The 25,652-nt window shown below is 41.0% G+C and overlaps 1 protein-coding gene across 7 annotated transcripts in view; it reads right to left on the reverse strand.

The window, feature by feature from the left end:
• PDE5A (phosphodiesterase 5A) overlaps window positions 1-25,652 on the reverse strand; it is a 143,840-nt gene that overhangs the window by 22,377 nt on the left and 95,811 nt on the right. For all 7 annotated transcript variants that reach the window (XR_010409508.1, XR_010409506.1, XR_010409507.1 and 4 more), the window contains exons 12-14: window positions 14,126-14,272; window positions 9,068-9,193; window positions 7,402-7,496 (exon numbers count right to left, since the gene is read on the reverse strand). Coding sequence is in view for 4 of the 7 variants with exons in the window: in XM_064584986.1 (XP_064441056.1) it covers window positions 7,402-7,496; window positions 9,068-9,193; window positions 14,126-14,272 (368 nt within the window). In the remaining 3 variants the exon portion in view is untranslated. The remainder of the gene's footprint in view (window positions 1-7,401; window positions 7,497-9,067; window positions 9,194-14,125; window positions 14,273-25,652) is intronic.

Raw genomic sequence — 25,652 nt, forward strand, 5'->3', positions numbered from 1 at the left:
ACAATCCGAAACAAATGTAGAGCCAGTCTTTCCTCTGAAATAAGGCTGAAGGTGAGCATAGTCATGCGTGCCTACATCGCCAAGAAGACTGGACTGAGGTGGGCTGATCAGGCACGAGTGCTGAAAGGCACAGAAAAGGGGCAGAGTCGGCACACATCCCCCTTTGAAGGGAGGAAGCAGACGGCTGAGTCAGAACAAGTGCCCCATGTGGGATCCAAGTTATTTCAGTATAGGATATTCCGTGAGCTCGTTAACTTGAACTTGGGGAAAATGGTAGAGACCATTTGGCTGAGTGAAGGGAAGGATACTCTACTCAGTTCATTATATGTAACGGGGCAGTCACAAATCAAGTTCTAAAGCATGACAAGCACAGTCCTCTGCCTCATCTTTCTCATGACCCTTCACATGTGAATATGAAGCACCATTTTCACTATTTTTTTCTTTAAAAGAAAAAGAGTTCCTGCAAGTCTCTGTTTCTCAAATTTACAGGACAGGGCGTTATGAATTGTAAAGTACAACCCAAGTGTTGGATAATACAGTCGACTTGTTATTTCTTTATTCTACTATATGAATCGATAATTTACGTATCATTTACTTTGAAGATAGAGAAGCTGCCCAACACTGAAGGAACGGAACACAGGAAGAAACTGAGTAGAGTACGAGATGCTTAAGGGAAAACAGAAACAATAAAAGGGAAATAAAGGTAAGAGAATGGGGAATCTCATCTATTCCTGCTTAATCTACCACTGATACTGCTGGCCCCCAAACCTCCATTTTTTGTGCTGTTGTAACTTTTGCCAAGTTAACTCCTGCCTGTCTTCTTTGCTCCTTCCATGTTTAGGGAGTTGTATGATGGACCAGATACTGTGCTTATCATTGGACAACGGGAAGACAATGGATGGAATAAAATGAGCAGATTTATAAAAAAAAAAAAAAAAAAAGATAAATTTGCTGGAATCAAAACTGGAGACTACTGGAAGTTAGTTAGGAGACTACTGGGAAGATAGTAGTCCCAGTTCTAGTAACGTCGGTACAAGACAGACCGGAGCCGGATGATGGGATCCTGCATATTGAGGAGCAGTTATCTGAAAACTATTTAGGAGGTAGGAGTTGGCAATGAATCCCGAGGTGGGGACCCAGCAGGAATATTCCTGGGGAGAAACTATGCATGCCAAGTGTCTGCCTTGTCATATACCGACAGAGGAAAAACGGGAGAGAATGATTAGGGATGGGAGGTGAAGGCGGGAAGATGTCTAGTTGAGTGTTGCATCTGTTGATTTTAAGGTGCCTGAGGTCCACCAAGTGTTTAATATAAACGTCTGTACTCGGGTCTGGGCTGCAGATGCAGGCTTGGAACACATCAACTGCACATGGTAATAATCCACGCCACGGGTAGTTGAGGCGCTGCTGAGTACTGGAGGGCCCAGGGTAAACAGCATGATGGCCTCCCTCTGCCTTCTGCCTTGTAGTCTCCGTTCTCTACTTTGGCCAGCGCCTTTTCTCACCATTCGGACTAGCTATGCTAAAGTCAACTTCAACATGACAATTGCAGCCTTCCCCATTCCCTTCACTTCTAGAGTATCTGTTTATTTTCATTTATGCAAGAAATTCAAGGACATATGGTATTAGTTTAATGTCCATTTTGTTCTGCCAGTCGTTAGCCGTTCATACGTCTATTACCTTGTTAGACTGTAAGCCTCTTGAGCTTGGTACGATCTGTTTTCCCTAATGATAATAATTACCATTTCCTGAGAGCCTCGAACATGTCAGGCGCTGTGCTAAGTAGTTGATATTTAATTTTTATTTAATATGGGACATTTCCATTCTCCACATCAAAATCCTCAGCCCACCTCTGACTCCAGCGGGCTGGTGCCGCGTTGAGTTTCCTGCGCAATTTAACAGACTCCCTGCAGGGGTCAATTAGAAGGTGCTTTGCCACTCACTGGCCTAGTTAGAAGCTGGCCCAGAAATGCGATTAGGTGGACGCAACACGAACATGCCTAAAATGTCGAGCACACTTTACATTTTTAGACAATGCAGAAAGGACTGTTTCGTATTAGAAAAACTCAGGCTGTGGGATAGATGAATGCAAATTATGTGTGTTTGTCTTTACTTATGTTCTAAAAATACGGACTTATGAATCAATAAAAGGGTGACAAATGCCCCAAGTTTCCTGTTTACAAAATATTCGTGGACACCAATGTATTCTACGTTCCGTTGCTTTTTACTCTTTCAAACACAAGGCTGTGTTGCTTCTTTCTATGACATCTTGTCCGAGGGACCCGTGTAGGTCACTGCTGCCACCGAATTTTATGCCCACACTCCTGCATTTTCCTCTTGTCCTGCAGTCGTTGGTCCGTCTCTGAGAGAGGCGTCAGGATGCCAGTGCCCAAATCAGAACGATGTTCTAGAAATAGAAAGCCTCAGAAATCAATAGAAAATGTAAGCTCTGGGAGAAAAACAATGCTTGCTGCCCTAGGATTCCGTTTTACAGACTCTTAACGACCGTCCTTGATCCTGCTTCTCACCCACGCAGATGGCTCTGGGCTCGGATCTCTTAACTAGTCTTCTTCATAAGCCACGTCAACCCCACTGTATTCTCTCTCTCCAAAGCATCACCGCTGTGTTCGAGCAGCCGGGGGTTAATTTACCTTCGCGTTCTCCGTGATCACTTTAGATGCCACAGATGTTCAAGCTGATGATGCATTTGACCTTTGACCCTAGTTCTCTGACCGCCGTGACCCTGCTGATAGCCTCTTTTCCCGTCAACAATACGTACGCCCTTCTTTGTTCCGCAGCTGCTAGGTGCTGCTAGACGCAGTATTTTTGCTGCTGCCTGCTCCATGTCCCACCATGGCACAAAGCAAGATCTTGAATTCCTATATGTCCTTAATAGTATCCCCCTTTGAAAATGCTAAAACCGGGGTACCTGCGTGGCTCAGTTGGTTAAGCAGCTGCCTTTGGCTCGGGTCATGATCCCAGGGTCCTGGGATCAAGTCCCGCATTGGGCTCCTTGCTCAGTAGGGAGCCTGCTTCTCTCTCTGCCTCTGCCCCTCCCCCTGCTTGTGCGCGCTCTCTCTCTCTCACTCTCTTTCTCTCAAATAAACAAAATCTTTAAAAAAAAAAAGAAAAGAAAATGCTAAAAACTGGAGAACATTTACTCTGTGCTGGGTACTGTTCCAAGACCTTTACATTTATTTATACTCCTTAATCCTTGTTAAAACAAAACAAAGCAAAACAAACTGCAAGAGAGATGCTGTCATTGTTCCACTGCACAGAGAAGGAAATAGAGAGAGGATGTTAAATGACTCGCTCAAGATCAAATGGAGTCGGTATTTGCTTGTGCACCCAGGTATCTGGCTCAAGTTGGTCCTTAACCACCGTAACCATCATAGCTCCTGAGGGGTGGTCTAAGGACTAACTGAACTCATATATAAAGTACTAAAAAGAGTTCCCAGCGCCACATGGTTAAGAGCCATATTAAGTGTTCACTTCTATTATTATTATTAGCTAGTGACATTAGGACTCCTTGAACTTGCACTTTTTGCATATTGAGAAACTCCAGCCTCTCAATCCCTCCATCCTAATCGGGAATGATCTCATTCCTGGCTAATATAGACTCTACCCAGTTGAACTTCACAAATTGTGATTCCTGTGCTGTCTCTCCTGTCCTGTTGAGGCCCTCAGAGCCTGCTGACCGTCTACTGTCACCTCGCCAGGCCAGGACTCCAGCTCATTGCTGTTCTAGTAAGCGGGGAAGACCAGGGTACAGACCCAGGACAGAGACACGGTCTGTTTATGGTTACCAGAAATACTTTCATTCTAATTTTATGGGAACTTGAAAAAAAAAAAACCCGTTCCTTTAATCATTTTACTTCTTCTAAGTACCATCGTATTTATTATTTTCTCCCCATTGCCAACACTCCTCTCCCTTCTTTCATGTCCCTTCCTCCCTAAGTACACACACACACACACACACACACACACTTCCCAGTTCCTCCATTTTCGTCAATGGCTCCATCGCTGTTTCAGTTTCTTGGGCCACGAGACATGATTTCCCCCTTCCTTCATGCATATAAGCATCTGTTTAATATTAAATGGAAAAACATTTCTCCCTCCATCTCTTCCTCTCTGTAGCCAGTATGGTCACCATGTACGTGGCTGTTCTAACAGCTTCCGAGCTGAACTCTGTGCTTCTAATTATTACCCACTGCACCTTGTATTTGACTTTCAGTCTTTCCTTCCTCAACAAGGTCTTTATTACCCACTGCAGTGGCTCCTCGTTTCTTCACTCTACCAAATCTCAAGCTCGCTGATTAGTTTTATAGCTCTCCCTCCAAGGGGCTTCTACCTCTACTTGTTCACCCTCTTACTCTCCGTCCCGAGTCAGTGAGCCTTTGGACTCTGCACGGGCCAGGAAGCCATCGCTGGTCTGTGAGAATGCCCACCCACCTCAGACTGTTTCTGGGATATCTTCATCCTCTCTCCTCTCCAAATCCTACCCACTTCTTAGGATCCACTTTGTCTCACTTGGTCCATTAAAGTGGAGATGGACTGCACGAGTCTTGACCCATCTCCTCTGCCCAACACTTATGGTCCACATTACTAAACAACTCAGGACTTACTGGGTATTTTCTTATATTGATCACCAACTGTTTCATGAGACTACGAAAATTACTTAATAACAGGAAACACATTTTATACTCTATAGCTCTCTTTCTGCCTAACAAAGTGCCAGGCCCTAGTAATTGCCCATTAGCCGGCTGCCTGAAATGTAGGACACTTTCATTCTCTTCTTTTATAAAATACCAAACTCAAATCTAACCAAATAAATGCATCCACAACAGTCTTCTTATATTGACTGCAGGCCTAATGCAAGAGGTTTCTCAACGTGAGCCGAGTGTCACACCGTGCTTTCTCTAGTGGATGTCTGTGACATTTTGTCCCCATTACTGCCTGTTTTTAAAATAATACTTTAATACCTATCTGAAACCACTCTTTGTTTTACCCGCCCAAATGGGAGAAGAAGGCACAACAGTGAACTCTCCCTCCAAATATTTCACTGGCAGTACTCCTCATAATGACAGTTTTCCTAATCAAGGAAGCCATCAAAGGACCAAATAATGGGTCAAAACATGGTTTCCTATACATCTTACTTCAAATTAATTTTCTGAAAAGATGTTCAAGAAGAACGAATGACAGAAGTTCAGTTTCTAACTTTGCTACCACATGAGGGCTCTTCATCTTTTTGATATATTAGTTTCATTTCTGTGCCTTCTCTGATTGTGATGGTTTTCTTCACGTAGTGTTTGAGTACAGACGAGGTCGGACACCGTATGCCTTTTTACAAGTTAGCTCTTTATACGGGAATGTTTATGGTACTCTTATTCCCCCAAGAGTTCCCTGGTTAAGAAAATCCTCCTGAAGTATCACTAAGGAAAGAAAGAAAAAAAAAGAAACATCCCTGGTAAATTCTTGGTTTCCTCTACTCAAACCACAGAGATGTAGGAAGAAATAAAAATCTTAACTTCTTTCTTAAAGTTACTCTTACTCGGTGGAAGTCTGCTTTGTGGTGTGTGTGAAGGCAAGATTCTGCAGTCTATGAATTTTTCCCAGGACTTTTTTTTTTTTTTGAAGAGAAGATGACGTTTCTCCAGATGTTTTTCCGGGTAATTATTTTTAAATAAACGAAGGAAAAATAGCTGCGTATTTTTCTTCACTCTAAAGCAGGGCAACATGGCATCCTGGATCCAGCCATACGCTGACAATGTTAGGTTCAGCTCTGAGGTACGGACGGGACACAGCACGGCCGGCTCGGGACTTCCGGCTGCCCTCGACCCGCGCTAAACATCTTTGCATGTCGTTGTTCCCTTCCGTAATTACTGCCGTGTCAGTGTGAGGCTCAGGAGCACGATCGCGTGGCGGAGCACAGAGGACAAAGGACATGGCATCCATCTGTTCTCCACAACGTTTCCTCTTTAAGTTCAGATCTTAAAGAGGAAAGAGCCAGTCTCTGACACTCGGGCAAGAGCTTGCTACCTTTTCCCATCAGAGGTCAGCAGAGGACACGGTGGCCGCATCACTACAATTCTTGTTACATGAAGTTTTCCATTTATTTAGATAAAGGGAAGGTGGTTCGAGAGCTCTCTGAAATTCCCTCCAGATACCAGACATCTGGAATTTCCTTAAGAGGTCTACCCATTAGTTGCATCACTTGCATACGTAAAAAAAATCCTCAGTAGTAAGAGATTTTGCCATTAAGATGTAGGCTTTTCAACTATGTTGCTACAGGTAAGTAAACACATCCCCGAGGCTCAAAATCTGACGAAAAGTGATGTCACCTTTATCATCTCATTTGTCGTTGCAAATGTCACTTAAGGATGGCCTGGGAGGGAGCCTGAAACACCTGTCTCGAGTTAGTATCTGCTCTGAAAATCAGCCAAAAAGCAGGCTTCTGATGTTGAGAGGACTATCACTAGCATCTGCTGCGAAGACTTAACACTGAAATATGCACCGCGCATTCCATCTGGTATTGACCCGTGTTCTCTCTTGAGACTGACATCAACCCTATGAGGGAGGTAAGCTATTGTCTCCATTTTGCAGATCAGGAAATTGAAACACAGAGAAATAAGCTGCTTATTTCTCTGTGGCAAAGGTAGGGTTTGCATCCTGTCTGACTGCAGGTCCCAACTTGCCAACACTGCGCTATACTGTCTTCACTAAGACCAAAAGCCTCCTTCCACTGAGTGCTCATTAAGGACTCGGGATCGCGCTAAGCACTTTTCAAATATGATCTTCTCTGCTTCAGGGTAAAACTCTATCTTTTTTGAACTAGTTTTCTAATGAAGCTCTTAAGCTGGGTAGACATAAACTAAAGCAAAACTCTTAGTAATTATCTTGTGAAATAAGATTCTCAACACAAAGATTTTTTTGAACTTCAGGCCAGAAATGTTACCAACGCAATGTTGGATTTGGATTATTTTTTTTTTCCATTTCCCTTAAGTAAAACCAGAGTACATTATGGGGCCTTGATCAACTGAAATCTGGTACCATCAAATTTTGCTGCTTTTACTTTAAAAAAGACAGCCCTAGGGGCGCCTGGGTGGCTCAGTCAGTTCAGCGTCTGCCTTCAGCTCAGGTCATGATCCCAGGGTCCTGGGATCGAGCCCCAAGTTGGGATCCCTGCTCAGCGGGGAGTCTGCTTCTCCCTCTCCCTCTGCCCCTCCCTGCTGTTCCGTGCTCTCTCTCTTGCACGCTCCCGCTCGCTCGCTCTCTCTCCCAAATAAATAAATAAAATCTTAAAAAAAATAAGTTAAAAAAACAAACAAACAAACAAAAACAAACCAGCCCTAGAATTTAAAAGAAACATTTTCTTCTTTAGCTGGGGAAAAGGCGCCTTACCGCTGTATATAAGAGTTATTCACACCACGGTGGTCCAAGTCGTGGCTGAGAGTAGCAATCAGCAGGGCGAGTATCTCCAGGTCGGTCAGCTTGCTCTGCATGACCAAAGACATCAGTGGAAAGAAGGAGAAAGACAATTTGGTAAAGTTCGTTATTCTACCTCTTTTCACCAACCATGTGTTTGTTTTTCCGAGTGCTTTTCACATGTGCTTCCTTATGGTCAGAAAGGACCCATGGGAGAATCCTATTCTGCAGGGCATCAGTGGTACTTTGTCTTCAGAAGGGGATTATTACAAATGTCATTTATCAACAGAAAAAGTTGAAGTGCTTCAAACAATCCATAATCTCCACCTACAGTAAATACCATTAACTCTACATTATCTACATATATGGGGAATCATCAAAATAAACTTGAACCGGCTGTTGTCTCTCTGACTTCTAGTTGCCTGCAGATTCTGCTCCCCTCACTCTCTGCTGGTAGTTGCTAGATCCTTCAGGAACAGAGACAATGTGAATATTAAGCAAAACAATACATAAAAAAGAGGATTAGAAATGAAAATCTGGCTTTAAAAAGTTGCACAATATGTTCCAAAGCCAAACAGAGGTTATTTTTGTAATATCTGCCATTTGTATTATTTATCCTGCTGGTCTCCTTCATCAGTAAGAAAACAAGTTGAAATCATTATCAGCTCCACTCTTTTGGAAACTCAACATTCTACATAGTATGTTTATAACATCAGATAAAAATCATCATTTTGTTATTCTTCATAAAAAAGCAAGGACGGTCTTCAGCAATATAATCCTGATGACCTTTCCACAGCCCAAAATAAGTTGATCCTATTTTTTATAAATGTTTGCTATGGCAGGGAAATACTACTATGGTATTTCATATGGCCTCTTGGACAACAATCCCTTCTTTTAGCTCTAGCCAGTTAAAATGTGCTCTCTATGGAAATAGAGACAGAGAATAACATCTTTAGAATTTACTTTTTTTTTTTTTAAAGAGCATGGAGGCTCTGAATTAAAAACAGTTATATGATGGATGCCTAGAATCACTTACCTAGAATAACTAGTAGATTCCCACTGAAGTTAGAATCTAAGGACAGAGTTATGGATAAAATTTGGCCTGGAAAGGAATGAATTACTTGAACGTTTTCTGCATTGATCTTCCTTGTACACAGTCTCTGGTCAATGTATATGATATTAAAACCTTTTCCATGAAATATTACTTATAAAATTTAACTGAGCGCTCCAGAGAAAATGGGAAACCCCGGACTTATCTATGAAGCCACTTCAGTGGTTTTCGAGGAATTCTACTATGGAGCAAGTTGAATGGGAACAGGAGGAATTTGATACTTTTTCTTATACTGTAGAAATTTCCTCCAGAGAAAGTATTTGCCCAAAGACTATTAAATTTAACATGAAGTTATTTTAAGGATTTTTAAAAATATGCCATATATTTTACATGTGAAGGAAAATTAATAACTAAGTATTTTGCCATGCTAGTCTTCAATTAACAAGATGTCATTTATTTTGTAAGTAGCAACAAACATTAATCTAATCATCATTAGTGTACATTCAACAAAAAAACCTGAAAGAATATGCTGTAAATTTTACTAGCAAAGCAAGAAGAGGTCTTAAATATAAAAACAGCTCTAGAAAGTACCTGAATCTTGCCTGCTTTTAGAGCAGCAAACATGCACTGAGCTGTATTAAAGGCGTGTCTCCAATTATGATAGGCAACATTCTTCCGATAATTCTTCTTAACACTTAAAATCCACCTGCAAAGAACCTTTAGGAAAAAAAGAGTAAGTAGTGACACTACTTGCTAACATTTACACATATCTACTATGTTCCAGGAACTGTACAAAGCCTTTACCTCTAACCCTCAGGACTCTAGGGCAGGCACTACTACTCTGATAATTTTACAGATGAGGAAATGGACATTCAAAGTGGCAACTCTCCCAAGGTCACGTTGCTTGTAAAGGAAGGGGCTAAAATTCAAACTTGAGCAGCTGGACTTCAGAGCCCACCATGTTCACCACCATGCTAACTAAATGAGACGTAAAAGGCAAGAGAGCCTTAAGGAAGGTATTTTTGGCATGGGGTAGGGAGGGCACTGACTAGCTTTTTAAAAGATATTGTGTCCATGTGCCATCAATTAGGAGAATCCAAATAGTCAACTATGTATGGATTCACTCTTAGAAAGTCATGGAAATAGCCACTCTCAAGTTCTTCTCATGCTCCCAGTTTTTAGTTCTGCAAAGGTACAGGGTGCAAGGTTGAGCAGGTGGGTTGGGCGAGGAGATACAGAGCAAGTGGCCAAGCACAGAATGGAGCTCCCAAGTCCTGAGGCAATCAGCAGGTCTTTTGTTCCTTTTAAACGACGCTTAAATATTCAGGCAGGGTTACTGCTTGGTTACCAAGAAATAATTTTTAAAAATATATATGCAAAATAAAGCCCTGGGGTCCCTATGAAAAAGATTTATTTTAAAAGATGGGAAAAAAAAGAAGACAGACTTCAGAAAATCTCAAAAGCTGGGTTTAATTCAACTTCTAAGTAGTGTATTCAATAAAGTCCCCAGAGACTCATGGGCCCTCAGCATAGTTATTTTTTGTTTGTGTTAGCATCAGAGTCTGCCTCTCTTCAATTCTGAATGATTTACTATACTTTGGGGGATCTGTAAAAATAAATATGAGCTTCTTCCTACGTACATCACTGGAGATACTTCAAACACAAAGAGCATCGCCCTGGGGTATGGAAAAAGTACCAGGGAAAAGAATGTTGCTCTAACAATATTCAACACAGAATGACTGGCTGCAGAAGTAGGCCAAAAACAAGGTTTCCTCTTTGTTGGTAGAAATTGCTTATACAGGATTTGGTAGAAAATCAGTGCTTTCATAACCCTCCTTTTCTTTTCACGTCTTTTTGTTCCTGTTCTATAATGCAGTTCACAGGGAATTCTGATAACAAGCAACCTGAATGTCCCTTAGCTCTTGCATCTCCAAGTCACCATATTTAGCAGAGGATTTCTGTGTGTCTAAGACTGACATTCGTTAATCCCAAGTACAGTGCAGTTCCTTTCACCATGACCATTTCTGAACAAAATCAGCTGGAAAGCTGATAGTTTTGTCTTATTGGCAGAATTTAAGTAAGAGCTCTAAACTTGCTTGGATATGCTTAGAAACTATGAAGTGTTATAGAAAATTACTGGTGATGAATTAAAGAATCAAGGAAAATAAGCAGGAAAACCCAGAAATTTAACCTATGGATATATCTCTTTACTAATCATAAATCTGTAGATATAATTAAATATGCACATATATCATATAATGTTAAATAGTGACCAAAATGAATTAATAATAAAATATTAATTCCTGACGGACTATTCTATTATGCTTCTAATAAGATGGGCCTAAGAGAACTGGGTAATCCAAAGGATACAGTAGTTAGGAACTAGATTTAAGTACAGTTTTGGATTCTATTATCAGGATAATCTTTTAAAAACATTTTTTTTTTTTTTTTTTTTTAGTATAGTTAACACATAATGTTACATTAGTTTCAGGTGCACAACATAGTGATTCAACTTCTCTATATGTCATGCCTTGCTCACCACAATTTTAACTACTATTGATCACCATACAAGCTTATTACAGTATCATTGATTATATTCCCTATGCTGTGCCTTTTATTCCTGTGACTCATTCATTCCATAAGTGGAAGCCTGTATCTCCCATTCTTCTTCGCCCATCTTGCCCATTCTCCCAACCCCCTCCTCTCTGGTAACCATCAGTTTGTTCCGTGTATTTATAGGTCTATCAGGATGTTAACAGCACTTAGGAAAATTACAGTCAGATCAGCTCAGTGCTTGGTGGATGTGCCTGGCATGTTCAAATCTGCAATACAGCCTTTTGTATGGGACTACTGAATAATTAGGTACAATGTGGATGACTCTAGGGAGCTCAATACACTGATCAGTCTCCAACAATGACAAAGGCTTCCTATGTCCTGAGTGGCAGACTCGAGATGCTCTGGGAGAAAGAGAAGAACCAGAAAACAGCTCAGTTTCTGCCCTCAAGAATCTCAATCAGGAGTGAAAATAATAAAAGTGCACATATAAAAGAAAGAAAGAAAATCGAGACCACAAATTGTCAACAGTATTCCAAGTGGTATGAAGTCAAAACTGGGGTTGAGTCAGGCTCTGAGCACGAGAAAAGTGCGCTGTGGCAAGAAGTGGAGCAGCCTTGCAAGCGGGGTCCATTCAGGAGATGCATGACATGTGAAAGACAGAAGGTGAAGATACGCACAGCACATGCAGATTTGTTCAAGTAAAGTCAAGAGTCTGTTTCATAGGTCAGCAAGAGCAATGGTTGCCATGTTTGTAGGAGAGTAACACAAGATTTGGAAGCCAAGAAAAGACATGAAGATTTGACAGATCTTTCAGTAGGAAAGATTCTTTGTCGGGGCAGCTTCATGATGCCAACATCCTCTCCAGCAATAGCATTTAAAAAATTTTATCACCCTAAAATTATACTGACAACAACATCTCAAATAAACACGACAGGAGAGTCACTAGGGCAGGAAGGCCAATCAGAATGACCGTGGTATTCAAGTTGATGTTGGCCGGAATCAGAATAGTAGTTATTCAAACAGTAAAGGAGAGTAAATGAACAAGACATTAAAGAAAAATACCTGCCTAATGAACAAAAATTCAAGGAAAGGGAAGAATAAAGATTGCTAAAGAAATTTTGAGTGACTGGGGCACCTGGGTGGCCCAGTCGGTTAAGCGTCTGCCTTCGGCTCAGGTCATAAGCCCCAAGTCTGGCTCCTGCTCAGCGGGGAATCTGCTTCTCCCTCTCCTCTGCCCTTCCCCCAGCTCATACGTGCACGTGCGCTCTCTCAAATAAGTAAGTAAAATATTTTTAAAAAAATTCTGAATGACTACCATCATATCCAACACTCACATGCTATCTGAAAACTTACAGGTTTTTAAGAAATAAGAAATAAATCAACTTTTAAAAACTTCATAAATAGGTATAAGGATCAGATTCCTTTGTCCTGGCCGGGCTCTTTCAACGGAATCATTACTAGTTTAACGTATGGGAAATCTCAGAATGGAAAGGGATTTGAGATGCTGTCTTGCTTATTTTTAAGGTCATGCAACCAGCAAGAAGCTGAACTGAGTTTCACATTGAGAACTGGCTCTAAATGAGGTCTTTAGTCCATTAATTGAAAAGGCTTTTAAAAATGAGCCCTATAACCTACAGTAGAGAAATTTGATGGGGTGATACTATAAGGAGCAAAACGTCATAGGAGATAGGAGTATACCTTTGTACACATGCATACGTACAGTCACATCGATGCGTGTGTCATTCTTACAAGACTCCCACTGGGGAAGTCATAACAGACTGTGAAATGGAGAATTTGAGAGATGAATCCCTTAAGGAAATAAGAGCTCATGACTAGTAGAGCTATAACTTAAAACCCATGATCTTTCTACTCTTCTCACGCTATCTGAATTTCAAAGAGGGCCAATAATAACCAGAGAAGCGTGCTTGAGAGCTTCTTGAAATAATCAAGTAACATGATGTCCTTTAATCAACATGGCTCTAAGAAGAGTGAAGTATTATTAGAGTCCATAGACAGTTGTTGTTTGTTTTCACCCAAGAGTCATATAAACTTTGGCTATATTTAAGAAAGAATACCCCAAGAATACCAACAACGGCACTGTATTAACCTAGCTATATTAGCCCTTCCTTTTCGTTCCTAACTGTGAGGCTTTTGAGAGCAGGGACAACTCTTTGCTGAAATGAAGGCTTAGCATGGTGCCTGGTACACTGTATATATTAATAAAGTTTAATTTTATGAATTCGTGAATTGCTAAATAGTAGAGGCCTCTAAGGTATTTAAATTTCCAGACAGGAAATCTGTATAAGAAGACTAGAAATTTGATTGACCAGAAAAAAATTAACTCTAAAGGCAAATTACTACATTTTTTCCCCCAAACAATCCTTTCTCTTCTCCTTTATTCTTTGATGCTATACGTAGCTATTCCCTGGTATCTCCAGACGGGTATTAGAAGATACTGATCGAAGCCCTGCTGTTTTCTGAGAGGTTAATAATGTAATCAACAGGGGTTAAAATCAGTTTTCATCTTCCCCCCCCATATGGGTAACCCCTGTTCAAACCACAAGCTTGGCCTCACATCAAGTGCCTGTACTCCCTCATTTCCAAAGGAGTTCACTTTGTTTTGGCCCTTCTCAGTACTGTGTTATCATAACCTCTGTGATCGGATCAAGTTACTTCTGTGTTTACAATTCCTCAGTGACTCACCATTGTTTTCAGGATAAAATCCAAATTCTTCTGAATAGCCTACAGGGTTATATCCGATTTGCTTCTTACCTTCGTCTCCAAGTTGCTTCCCTTACCACCCTCCGTCCCTCCGCCAGGGCTCTGCAGCCCCAGCCCCACTCTCTCATCCTGCCTTTGCACACACCCTGCTCCCACTGTTGAAAGTACTCTCCCCTGTTCTTCAACTTGGTGCTTGGCAACTAGTAAGAACCCAACAAATGTCTTTTTAGGGTTGATCATTTTTCTTTAAAAATCTCAGGTAGGCATTAGGTGACAGTAATATTGATTAATTCTCTCTTATACACACACACACACACACACATACACACCCTCTCTCTTTCTCTCCTCCAAAGGACAGGACTGTATTCCTACCTCATGTTTCATCTGGAAGTTCTGCACAAGGTTGAGGTCAGTGAACATCCGAATTGTGCACAGTGCTGTTTCTAGGTCAGACAGCTCAAAGTCACTGAAGCTGAAGTCAGTAATTTTAAGTGTCTGAGCAGATGGTACCACAGCGGCCTTAGGTAAAGAGAGAAGAACAAAATGAGGTAGAGCTGTTAATTTTATATAGCAGCAGTGATTCACAAAGTTTTCTCACTTTACTACAGGGAAATAGCACATCATGTTTCTTTTTTTTTAATGTACGCCCTAGAAATCTTTTGATAAAGGAGCTACTTCTGGTTTTGTTTTTGTTTTGTTTTTTTAAAGATTTTATTTATTTATTTGAGACAGAGAGAATGAGAGAGAGAGAGCACATGAGAGGGGGGAGGGTCAGAGGCAGAAGCAGGCTCCCCGCCGAGCAGGGAGCCCGATGCGGGACTCGATCCAGGGACTCCAGGATCATGACCTGAGCTGAAGGCAGTCGCTTAACCAACTGAGCCACCCAGGCGCTCTGTTTTTGTTTTTTTTTTAAATGAGTCACTTGGGGGGTAACTAATATGGTTCCAGGTAGGTTAGGTGGAGGAGAGAGGCTGGCTGCCCGGAGATTGTACCTAGAACAGTAAGCAGAACTAAGGACTCCAGGGATCTGGCCCCTGATAGCTACCCAGTCTTAGTCATTCAACAAATATTTATTGAGTAATTATTCTGGACCTATCCCAATACTATGGGCTGGGGATCAAGTGGTGAGCAGGATAGTGATAATGTTCTAAGTATTTTCTGCTTAATTGGCAAGACAATCTTACTAAGCGGATACTCTAGCTCTATTTTTCAGGTACAGAAGTGTAAGCACAAAGAGGCTAGCTGCCTTGCCCGGAGTAGCCCAGCTGGTTAATCCAGGCAGACAATCCTATTTTCAGATCTGACACAATCTCTACTGTGGAGATGAACAGAATGCACTTCACCCAAGCCTGATAGTAAGACTCACCTAGGGTGCCCATTAAAAAAAACTCAGTGATTCTGATTCAGTAAATCTGAGATGGGTCTTGAGAAGCCAGTTTTGTTTTCTGGAGGGGAATCTGTCTTTTAATTAATATCCTTGGTTTTGATAATCATTTAATTGCAGTAAATAATTGCAATTTCTTCAAACATACCTTGCTCCCTTTCGTCACTGTTCATTTGTACCTCCTACAAAGCACCTACTCTCTTTAATAGATGGACTCCTTTAAGGCACAGCTCACATTCAAGGAAAGGTTAAATGCCCTTCAGCGTGGACCCCACCTTGGGAATATCTGTTTAATTACAAGAAGTTCACTGTAATGTAATTTCCTGTTTATCTGTCTCCTAAGTCCCCTGGGATCTATAGGCAGGACTGTACCTTACACATCCCTATATCCATCGGTGGCTACTGATGGATACAGCTTTGGTAACTGTTAACATGAACATTTATTAAATGAGTGAGAGGAGAAAAACCTATTCCCTTCACCTAATATAAGTCATAAGTTCCAGTTTTAAGGTCCCAAAACCACCAAGGAGGGGGAAGCCCATGAACCTGAGTTGGAAAACTTGCAGACCTGGCAAGTGCATTCCAATCTGTTATACTGTTTAAAAACTGGGAGATTTTAACAACAACAACAACAACAACAACAAAAAAGGATTTCTGGCTTCTGAGAAATCAGGCCTCTCCGAGCCCCAATTCTCATGAAGTAACACCGGCCAAAGCCACGGTGCCTGGCTCCCTCGGACTGCGCAGAGCTATCAGGCTTCTCTCTTAGATTTCCTGCCGGGGCGGGGGTGGGTGGGCATCAGAACTTGCAGGAACCCCCACCCCCCCACCCCCTTGACCATTTTCCTCGCCAGCCCTTCAACTGCTTTAGCCAGATTGGGCTGCGATTCACCTGATGAAAAGAGGTTTTAACTTGGTGCCAGGCAGAGGGAAGACAAATTAGGAAATCTGAACCCGGCTCCTTCCCTTTAATGTCTTTTCCTTGACTCCCTCCAAACCCCTTGGTTTTCCTAGGAGCATCTAGGATATCACTACTCTGCTTTACCTCCATCATTTCCGAAGCAAAAAGGCCAAAGGAATAAAATCTGACGGAGCAATCCACTGGTTCCTCCTACCGATCTTGGGGCGCTTGCCCATTCTCCTGCTCTCTTGACCTTCCCATTGTACTTACATATATCGGACACGTTTAAACTTTAAATTAACGTCACCCTCTTCATAGTCCAGACTAAGACTCTTTTCCCAAGCCCAACTGGCACGAGGAAATAGGCATTCTGTTAAGACAGTTCCACAGGCTACTGCGTGGGCTGGAACAGAGGAAGAGAGGAGGACTGGACTTTTAGATAAGGGGCTCCATTGCTTACAGCGGCCTCGGGCAGCAGGGAGGGCAGCAGTCGACTGCGGTGCAAGCCCCCACCCTGTAACGCGAAGCAGACTGCAGCTGCTTCCCTGCCGCGGGCTGCACTCGACCGGACCACGGAGGCTTTTTCCCCTTAGGGCATCGTTATTCTCGCAGAAGAAGTGTTCCTTCTTTCCTTCCACAAAGGATATTCTAGGCACTGCGGGATGGGATAACGAGGGCCGATACAGCTTGCGCCTCTCTCCTTGACCCTCAGATCGCCAACCTCTCTGCGGAGGGCGGACCGTCTTCTTGCGCGTGTTCAGTCAGCCCGCACCGCGACGCGGCCTTTCGGAGCTGACCCCGCGGGGACGCGCAAACGTTTTCCTTCCGAACCTCGTGCTCAGTGATACAGAGGTTCAGAATTCTCACTTTACAAAATCCTTAAAAATATGTTATTTCTGGGGCGCCTGGGGGGCTCAGTCGTTAAGCATCTGCCTTTGGCCCAGGTCAGGATCCCGGGGTCCTGGGATCGAGCCCCGCATCGGGCTCCCTGCTCCGCGGGAGGCCTGCTTCTCCCTCTCCCACTCCCCCTGCTTGTGTTCCTGCTCTTGCTATCTCTCGCTCTGTCAAATAAATAAATAAAATCTTAAAAAAAAAAAAAAAACACAGGGGAGCCTGGGTGGCTCAGTCATTAAGCGTCTGCCTTCGGCTCAGGTCCTGGTCCCAGGGTCCTGGGATCGAGCCCCGCATCGGGCTCCCTGCTCAGCGGGAAGCCTGCTTCTCCCTCTCCCACTCCCCCTGCTTGTGTTCCCTCTCTCGCTCTCTCTCTCTCCGACAAATAAATAAAATCTTAAAATAAAGGATTTTGTAAAGCGATAAGGTGCTATAAAGTGTATGCGTCCTATGGTTGAATAATCCAATTCAACTCTGCTATCATCGAATCCCACACAATAGTGCTTATTCCTCTACAAGAGAGCATAATGCCTCTGAGTCCTCAAGCAACAGCGTTTAGATATTTTGTCACTTAATTCAAATATAGCTAAGCTCTTCTAGAGTTGGGAGTTTAATTTGTGTCACATTAACCAAATATGGAATGCCAAAAGTACACGAAGCTCAGTGGGTTAAAGATTCAATCTGGCAAACAGGTCAGTAGTATAATCTCATTTTTCTTCTGAGTTCTGTAATTGGATCTGCCACTCAAACTAATGAAGAAACTAGTTTAGCTTCCATGACACTTTAGAGGAAATTCTTCATCTAAAGCACCTTTTTATGACCCTTTATTTCTAATGCTTTGGCCCGTTTTCACCATTTTTGCCAAGTTTTTTAAAAAACACAACCAACCCTGGAAGTGAAATTCACTAAGGGTGAAACTAAACATATCCTTGGGAGTAGGACTGGATTGGGTTAAAGGAAGCAGTATTCAGAGTTTTTAAAATATTTTAATTTCTTAGTGTTCTTAACTTGGAAACAGTTTTTCTGAATACCATCTGACTGATAAGGAGCTAAATATTAAATTGATCACAATTAGCTAGATTAACTACCACATTCACGTTTCAGCATTAGATAATGATCCTAAAAAGAACAACTTTAAAGCAAAGTGAAGCACATGGTAAAAAGGTATGTTTGCAGGGCGCCTGGGTGGCTCAGTCGTGTAAGTGGACGACTCTTGGTTTTGGCTCAGGTCATGATCTCAGGGTCATGAGATCAAGCCCCATGTTGGGCTCCAACCTCAGCGAGGAATCTGCTTGTCCTTGTCCTTCTCCTTCCCCCTCAGCCTCTCCCTGCTGCTCTCTCTCTCAAATAAATAAATAAAATCTTTTAAAAAAAGGTATGTTTGCTATTAAGGGTTCTAGTCCCATTATTCCACTGACTTTATTCACCCTCAACAAGATGTCCAACCTCTCTATTTTTTCCCCTGTAAAATGAGGGGGTTGGGTTAGAATGTCTCTGAGGTTTAATATTCTGAATATATAGTATATTTATCTCTCTGGCCACAGGACTCCAGTATCTCTTATTGCCTTCTCACTTTGGAACAAAATACCACCCTGTAGGTGGCATATGAATCTTACCAGTGACTTTCCTGTATAGGGCTCAATCTCTGTCTGGGACCCTCTCCTCAGTGAAGGGAAATGGATGGGTGCACCTTAGCTGTTACGGTTATGTTGTGTTTTTCATGCTTGATTCCACATTCATGTCACTGTCAGGCTTCCTCACACATGAGAGAACGGGTATTCCACAACTCTTGGCTAAATAGAGGACCACAGCCTCTGCGTGCGTGTAGCGGAGGATTAGACTGGGTATGTGGTAGCATCTCTACTTACTGCATTAATGCTCTAAATGAAAATTTGCGTTTCTTGAAATTGCCATTTGTATTTTTGTGGGGGAGGCTTTGGGAGGAGGTTGATACTTTTGTCATTTGTTTTTTAGGTTAATTAATACTCTTTCTCACTTCCAGGCCTCTTTAACCGTTTTTCCTCTGCCTAGAATGCATCCCCCCAAGTTTTCATATAGCTAGTTCTTCTCTCATCTTTCCCAGCTGCACCAGGGAAACATTCACCGGTGTATCTCTTTGGTAGATACTATAGCAAGGCTCCGTTAGCATCTATTTCAACCTTCTGCTGGTGAGCCTTCATTTTCTGAAGAGTCTAGAAAGCTCAAAAACATATTTCTCTGACTCCCTCGCAGCTAGGGTTCTGGATTGATTTTGGTTTCTTCAGTGAGGGACAAGCATACTTCGTTTTACTGCACTTTGCAGATGTTGTTTTTGTTTTTGTTTTTTTAACCAATGGAAGATTTATGGTAGGGCGCCTGGGTGGCTCAGTTGGTTAAGCGACTGCCTTCGGCTCAGGTCATGATCCTGGAGTCCTGGGATCGAGTCCCGCATCGGGCTCTCTGCTCGGCGGGGAGTCTGCTTCTCCCTCTGACCCTCCTCCCTCTTGTGCTCTCTGTCTCTCATTCTCTCTCTCTCAAATAAATAAATAAAATCTTAAAAAAAAAAAAAAAGAAGATTTACGGTAACCCTGTATCAAGAAGTCTACCAGCACCATTTTTCCAACAGCATTTGCTCACTTTGTGTCTCTATGTCACCTATATTAAACTTTTTCATTATTATTATATTTGCTGTGGTGATCTGTGATAAGGGATCTTTGATGTTATGACTGTAAGTATTTTGGGGCACCACACACTGTGTCCATATAAGACGGTAAACTTAATTGGTAAATGTTGTGTGTGTTCTGCAGCTCCGCCAATCCGCTCTTCCACCATCTCTCCCGCTCCTCAGGCCTCCCTGTTCCCGGAGACACAACAGTACTGAGGTCAGGCCAATCAATAACCCTGCAATGGCCTCTAAGTGTTCAAATGAAGGAAGAGTTGTACATCTCTCACTTTAAATAAAAAAGTAGAGATGATTGAGCTTAGTGAGGAAGGCATGTCGAAAGCCAAGGTCGGCCAAAAGCCAGGCCTCGTGCTCTAGGTAGCCAACTTGTGAATGCAAAGGAGAAGTGCTAGAAGGAAATTAAAGTGCTATTCCAGTGGACACGCAAATGATAAGAAAGTCAAACAGCCTTCTTGCTGATATGGAGAAAGTTTCAGTGGTCTGGATAGAAGGTCAAATCAGCCACAACATTCCCTTAAGCTAAAACCTAATCCAGAGCAAAGCCCTAACTCTCTTCAATTCTCTGAGGGCTAAGAGAGGTGAGGAAGCTGCAGAAAAGTCTGAAGTTGGCAGAGGTTGATTCATGAGGTTTAAAGGAAAAAAGCCATCTCCACGACATAAAAGTCCAAGGTGAAACAGCAAGTGCTGATGTAGAAGCTGCAGCAAGTTCTCCAGAAGATCTAGCTAAGGAAATTCATGAAGGTGGCTACACCAAACTATAGATTTTCAATGTAGATGAAGCCCGTCCTATCGGAAGAAGATGCCATGTAGGACTTTCTCAGCTGGAGAAGGCATTTGCAAATATCTTCTTCCATTCACTAGGTTGCCTTTTTGTCTTGGTTTCCTTTGCTATGTAAAACCTTCCTTGTTTGACATAGTCTCATTTGTTTATTTTTGCTTTTGTTGCCCTTGCCTGAAGAGACAGATCCAAAAAAATATCACTAAGACTGATGTCAAAGAGTTTACTGCCTATGTTTTTTTCTAAGAATTTTACAGTTTCCGCTATTACATTTAAGTCTTTGATCCATTTTGAGTTTATTTTTGCACATGGTGTATGAAAGTGGTCCAGTTTCATTCTTTCCCATGTATCTGTCCAGTTTTCTCAACACCATTTATTGAAGAGACTGTCTTTTTCGCCACGGTATATCCTTACCTCCTTTGTTGAAGATTAATTGACCATATAAGCATGAGTTTATTTCTAGGCTCTCTATTCAGCTGCATTGGGAGGGAGTGTGATTCCACCAGCTTTGCTCTTCCTTCTCAAGATTGCTTTGGTTATTCGGGGTCTTTTGTGGTCCCATGCAAATTGTAGTATTAGTTGTTCAAGTTCTGTGAAAAATGCCCTTGGTATTTTGATAGGGATTTCATTGAATCTACAAATTGCTTTGGGTACTATGGACATTTTAAAAAATATTAATCCTTCTAATCCATAAGCACAGGTAGATTTGTCCATTTACTGGTGTCTTCACTTTCTTTCACCATGTTTTACAGTTTTCAGAAAACAAGTCTTTTATGTCTTTGGTTACATTTATTCCTAGGTATTTATTCTTTTTGATGTAATTGTAAATGGGATTGTCTTCTTAATTTCTCCTTCTAGTAGTTTGTTATTAATGCACAGAAATGCCACAGATTTCTGTATATTAATTTTGTATCCTGTGACTTACTGAATTCACTTATTAGTTTTTTGATGGAGTTTTTAGACTTTTCTATATACAGTACCATGTCATCTGCAAATAGTGAGTTGTACTTTTTCCTTTCCAATTTGGATGCCTTTTATTTATTTATTTTTCTTGCTTGATTCTGTGGCTAGGACTTAGAATGTTCAATACAAATGGCATGAGTGGGCATCCTTGTCTTATCCCTAATTTTGGAGAAAAACTTTTCAGCTTTTCCATATTGAGTATAATGTTTCCTATGGGTTTGTTATATATGGCTTTTATTATGTTGAGGTATGTTCCTTCTCTACTCACTTTGTTGAGAGTTTTTTATCCTAAGTGCATGTTAAATTTTGTTAAATGCTTTTTTTCAGATCTATTGAGATGATCACATGATTTTTTCCATTCATTTTATTAATGTGGTGTATCACATTGATTGATTTGCAGATATTGAACCATTCTTACATCTCTGGAATAATCCCACTTGATCATGGTGATCCTTTTAATGTACTGGTGAATTTGGGTTGCTAATATTTGTTAAGCATTTCTGCATCTATGTTCATCAGCAATATTGGCCTATAATTTTTTTTTTTTGTGGTGTTCTTTGCCTGCTTTTGGCATCATGGTAATGCTGGCCTCATAGAATGAGTTTAGAAGCATTTCTTTGCCCTCATTGGTTTTTGTTTTTTTGTGTTTTCTTTGGTAGCAATTTGAGAAAGATAGGTATTAACTCTTCTTTAAGTATTTGTTAGAATTCACTTGTGAAGCCACCTGGTCCTGACTTTTGTTTATTGGGAGGTTTTTTTTTTTTTTTTTTATTACTGATTCAATTTCATCACTAGGAATTGGTCTATTCAGATTTTCTATTTCTTTGTTGTTGGGTCTTGGAAAATTGTTATGTTTGTAAGAATTGACCCAATTTTCATTTAATCAACGGAGCCACCCAGGTGCATTTCTGTAGCATCTGTTGTAACTTCTCTTTCATTTCTAATTATGTTTCTAATTTTCATTTTTATTTGGGCCCTCTGGTTTTGTTTTGTTTTGTTTCATGATGAGTATGGCTACAGGTTTATCTATTTTGTTAGTCTTTTCAAAGAATCAGTTCTTCATTTCATTGATTTTTCTATTGGATTTTTAGTCTCTATTTCATTTGTTTCCACTCTGAACTTTATTATGTCCTTCATTCTACCAACTTTGGGCTTTGTTTGTTCTTTTTCTAGTTCCTTTAAGCATAAAGTTAGATTATTTTTTGAACTTTTTCTTGTTTCCTGAGGTAGAGCCTGTATGCTTTAAACTTCCCTCATAGACTTGCTTTTGCTATGTCCCATAGATTTTGGAATGCTGTATCTCCATTTTCATTTGTCTCTAGGAGTTTTTTGATTTCCTCTTTGGTTTCTTCATTGACCCATTGGTTGTTTGGTAGCATATTGTTTAGTCTCTACGTGTTTGTGTTTTTTTCCACTTTTTTTCTTGTAATTGATTTAGAAATCAATTCCATACTGTTCTGGTGGGAAAAGATGCTTGATATATTTGCTTCTTACATTTATTGAGGCATATTTTTGGCCTAACATGTGACCTATCCTGGAGACTATTCCATGTGCACCTGAAAGCAATGTGTATTCTGCTGTTTTTGTATGGAATGCTCTGTATGTATTTAGGCCCATCTTGACTAATCTGTCACTTGAAGCCAATGTTTCCTTATTGACTTTCTGTATGGATGATCTATCCATTTGATGTAAGTGGGTGTTAAAATCTTCTACTATTGTTGTATTACTGTCAATTTCTCCCTTTATGTCTGATAATATTTGTTTTATGTATTAAGCTGCCTCTATGTTGGGTGCACAGATATTTACAAGCGTCATACCCTCTTGTTGAAGTGATCCCTTTATCCTTTTGTCATGCCTTTCTCTTTCTCTTGTTACAATCTCTGTTTTAGAGTCTATTTTGTGGGGTGTCTGGGTGGCTTAGTTGGTTAAGCATCCGATTCTAAGGTTTTGGCTCAGGTCATGATCTGAGTTGTGATTGAGCCCCATGTTGGGCTCTGCACTCAGGGCAGAGTCTGCTTGTCCCTCTCCATCTGCTCCTTCCCCCACTCTCTCTGGAATAAATAAAAAATCTTTTTAAAAAAGTCTATTTTGTTGTGTTTTATTTTTTTTTTGCTTCATTTGCATGGAATATCTTTTCCCATCCTTTCATTTTCAGTCTGTGTATGTCTTTAGATCTCAAGTGAGTCTCTTGTAGGTAATGTGTAGGTGGGTCTTGTTTCTTTATCCATTCAGCCACATTATTTCTTTTGATTGGAGCATTTAGTTTATTTACATTTAATTATTGATAGATATGTACTTACTGACATTTTGTTGTTTTCTGGTTGTTTTTGTAGTTCTTCTCTGTTCCTTTTTCTCTTGCTTTCTTCTCTTATGATTTGGTGACTTTCCTTAGTGTTATGTTTTTATTCCTTACTCTCAATTTTTTGTGTATCTATTACAGCTATCTCATTTGTGGTTACCATAAGGTTCATATACAACGTCCTAGGTTTATACCAGTCTATATTAAGTTGATGGTCACTAGAGTTTGAGCACATTCTAAACCATTAGATTTTTACTCCACCACGTTTTGTTTTTGACATCATATTTTACACATATTTTGTGTATCCTTTGACTAATTATTGTAGATGTAGATGATTTTATTACTTTTGTCTTTTAACCTCCATAATAGTTATATAAGTGGTTGACCCAGTACCTTTACTATATGTTTACCCATACCAGTGAGATTTTTTTTCTTTAATAATTTTCTTATTGCTAATTATGACCTTTCCTTTTCTATTTAATGAAGTACCTTTAACATTTCTTGTAAGGCCAGTGTACTGGTGATAAACTCCTTTAGCTTTTGTTTGTTGACGAAACTCCTTATCTCTCCTTCAATTCTGAACGGTACTCTTTCCAGGTAGAGTATTCTTGGTTTTGTTTTTCTCCTTTCAGCTGTTTGAATATATCATACCATTCTCTTCTGGCCTATAAAGTTTCTGTTGAAACATAGGCTGATAGTTTTATAGGGGCTCCCTTGTATACAACTAGTTGTTTTTCTCTTGCTGCTTTTAAGATGATCTCTTTTAATTTTTGACACTTTGATTATAATGTTCCTTGGTGTGGGTGTCTTTGGGTTCATCTTTTTGGGGCTTTCTGTACTTCTGGAGTGGGGATGTTTTCTTCCTTCACAGGTTAGGAAAGTTTTTAGGCATTATTTCTTCAAACAGGTTTTCTGTCCCTTTCTCACTCTCTTCTCCTTCTGGGACCCCTATGTGAGTGTTAATATGCTTGATCTTATGCCTTAAACTATCCTCAGTTTTTAAAAATTCTCTTTCCTTTTTGTTCTGATTGGTTGATTTCCACAGCCCTGTCTTAGAGAAGTTGATCTGTTCTTCTGCATCATTTAATCTTCTGTTGATTCCCTCTAGTGTATTTTTTTTAAATGTTAGTCATTTTTATTATTTTTTTAAAGATTTTATTTATTTATTTGACAGAGAGATAGAGAGAGAGCACAGATAGTCAGAGTGGCAGGCAGAGGGAGAGGGAAAAGCAGGCTCTCCGCTGAGCAGTGAGCCTGATGCAGGGCTCGATCCCAGGGCCCTGGGATCATGACCCGAGCTGAAGGCAGACGCTTAACCAACTGAGCCACTCAAGTGCCCCTCCCTCTAGTGTATTTTTAATTTCAGTTATTGTATTCTTCAATGCAATAGGCTCTCTTTGTATTTTCTATCTCTTTGTTGAAGTTCTCATTGTATTCATCCATTCTACTCCCAAGATCAATAAGCATCTTTATGACAATTTCTTTGAACTCTTTATCTGGTAGATTGTTTATCTCCATTTCACTTATTTATTTTCTGCAGTTTTATCTTGTTCTTTCATTTGGAACACATCCTCTGTCTCTTCATTTTGCCCGATTCTCTGTTCGCTTCCATGGATTAGGTAGATCAATTATGTCTCCTTGTCTCGAAGGAGTGGCTTTATGTAGAAGGTGTCATGTGGGACCCTGTAGTGCAAACTCCCCTGGTCACCCATCCCCTCTGGTATGGCAGGGTGGAGGACCACCCACTGGTTGTGGTAGGGTGAGGTTACCTGGGGCAGTACCATTGTCCCCGAGGCCACCCATCAGGTGTGGTGGGGCGGAGCCACTTGGAAGGAGCACAGGCCAGGCTGGGTGGGCTTGGTACAGCAAGTCTGAAGGGAAATGCCAGGGCAGGGCAAGTGGTGCTAGCACTGGAGATGGAGAGTGTCAAAATGGCACCTGCTAGGTAGGGCAGCTACTCAGAGCTGCTAGGTAAAGGGGAGTGAAAAAAATGGCATCCACCAGTACTTCTATCTCTGCAG

Source organism: Mirounga angustirostris, unplaced genomic scaffold (genome assembly GCF_029215605.1).
Source record: "Mirounga angustirostris isolate CCGP_5_RB_7025 unplaced genomic scaffold, mMirAng1.0.hap1 SCAF_2, whole genome shotgun sequence".
NCBI lineage: Eukaryota > Metazoa > Chordata > Mammalia > Carnivora > Phocidae > Mirounga > Mirounga angustirostris.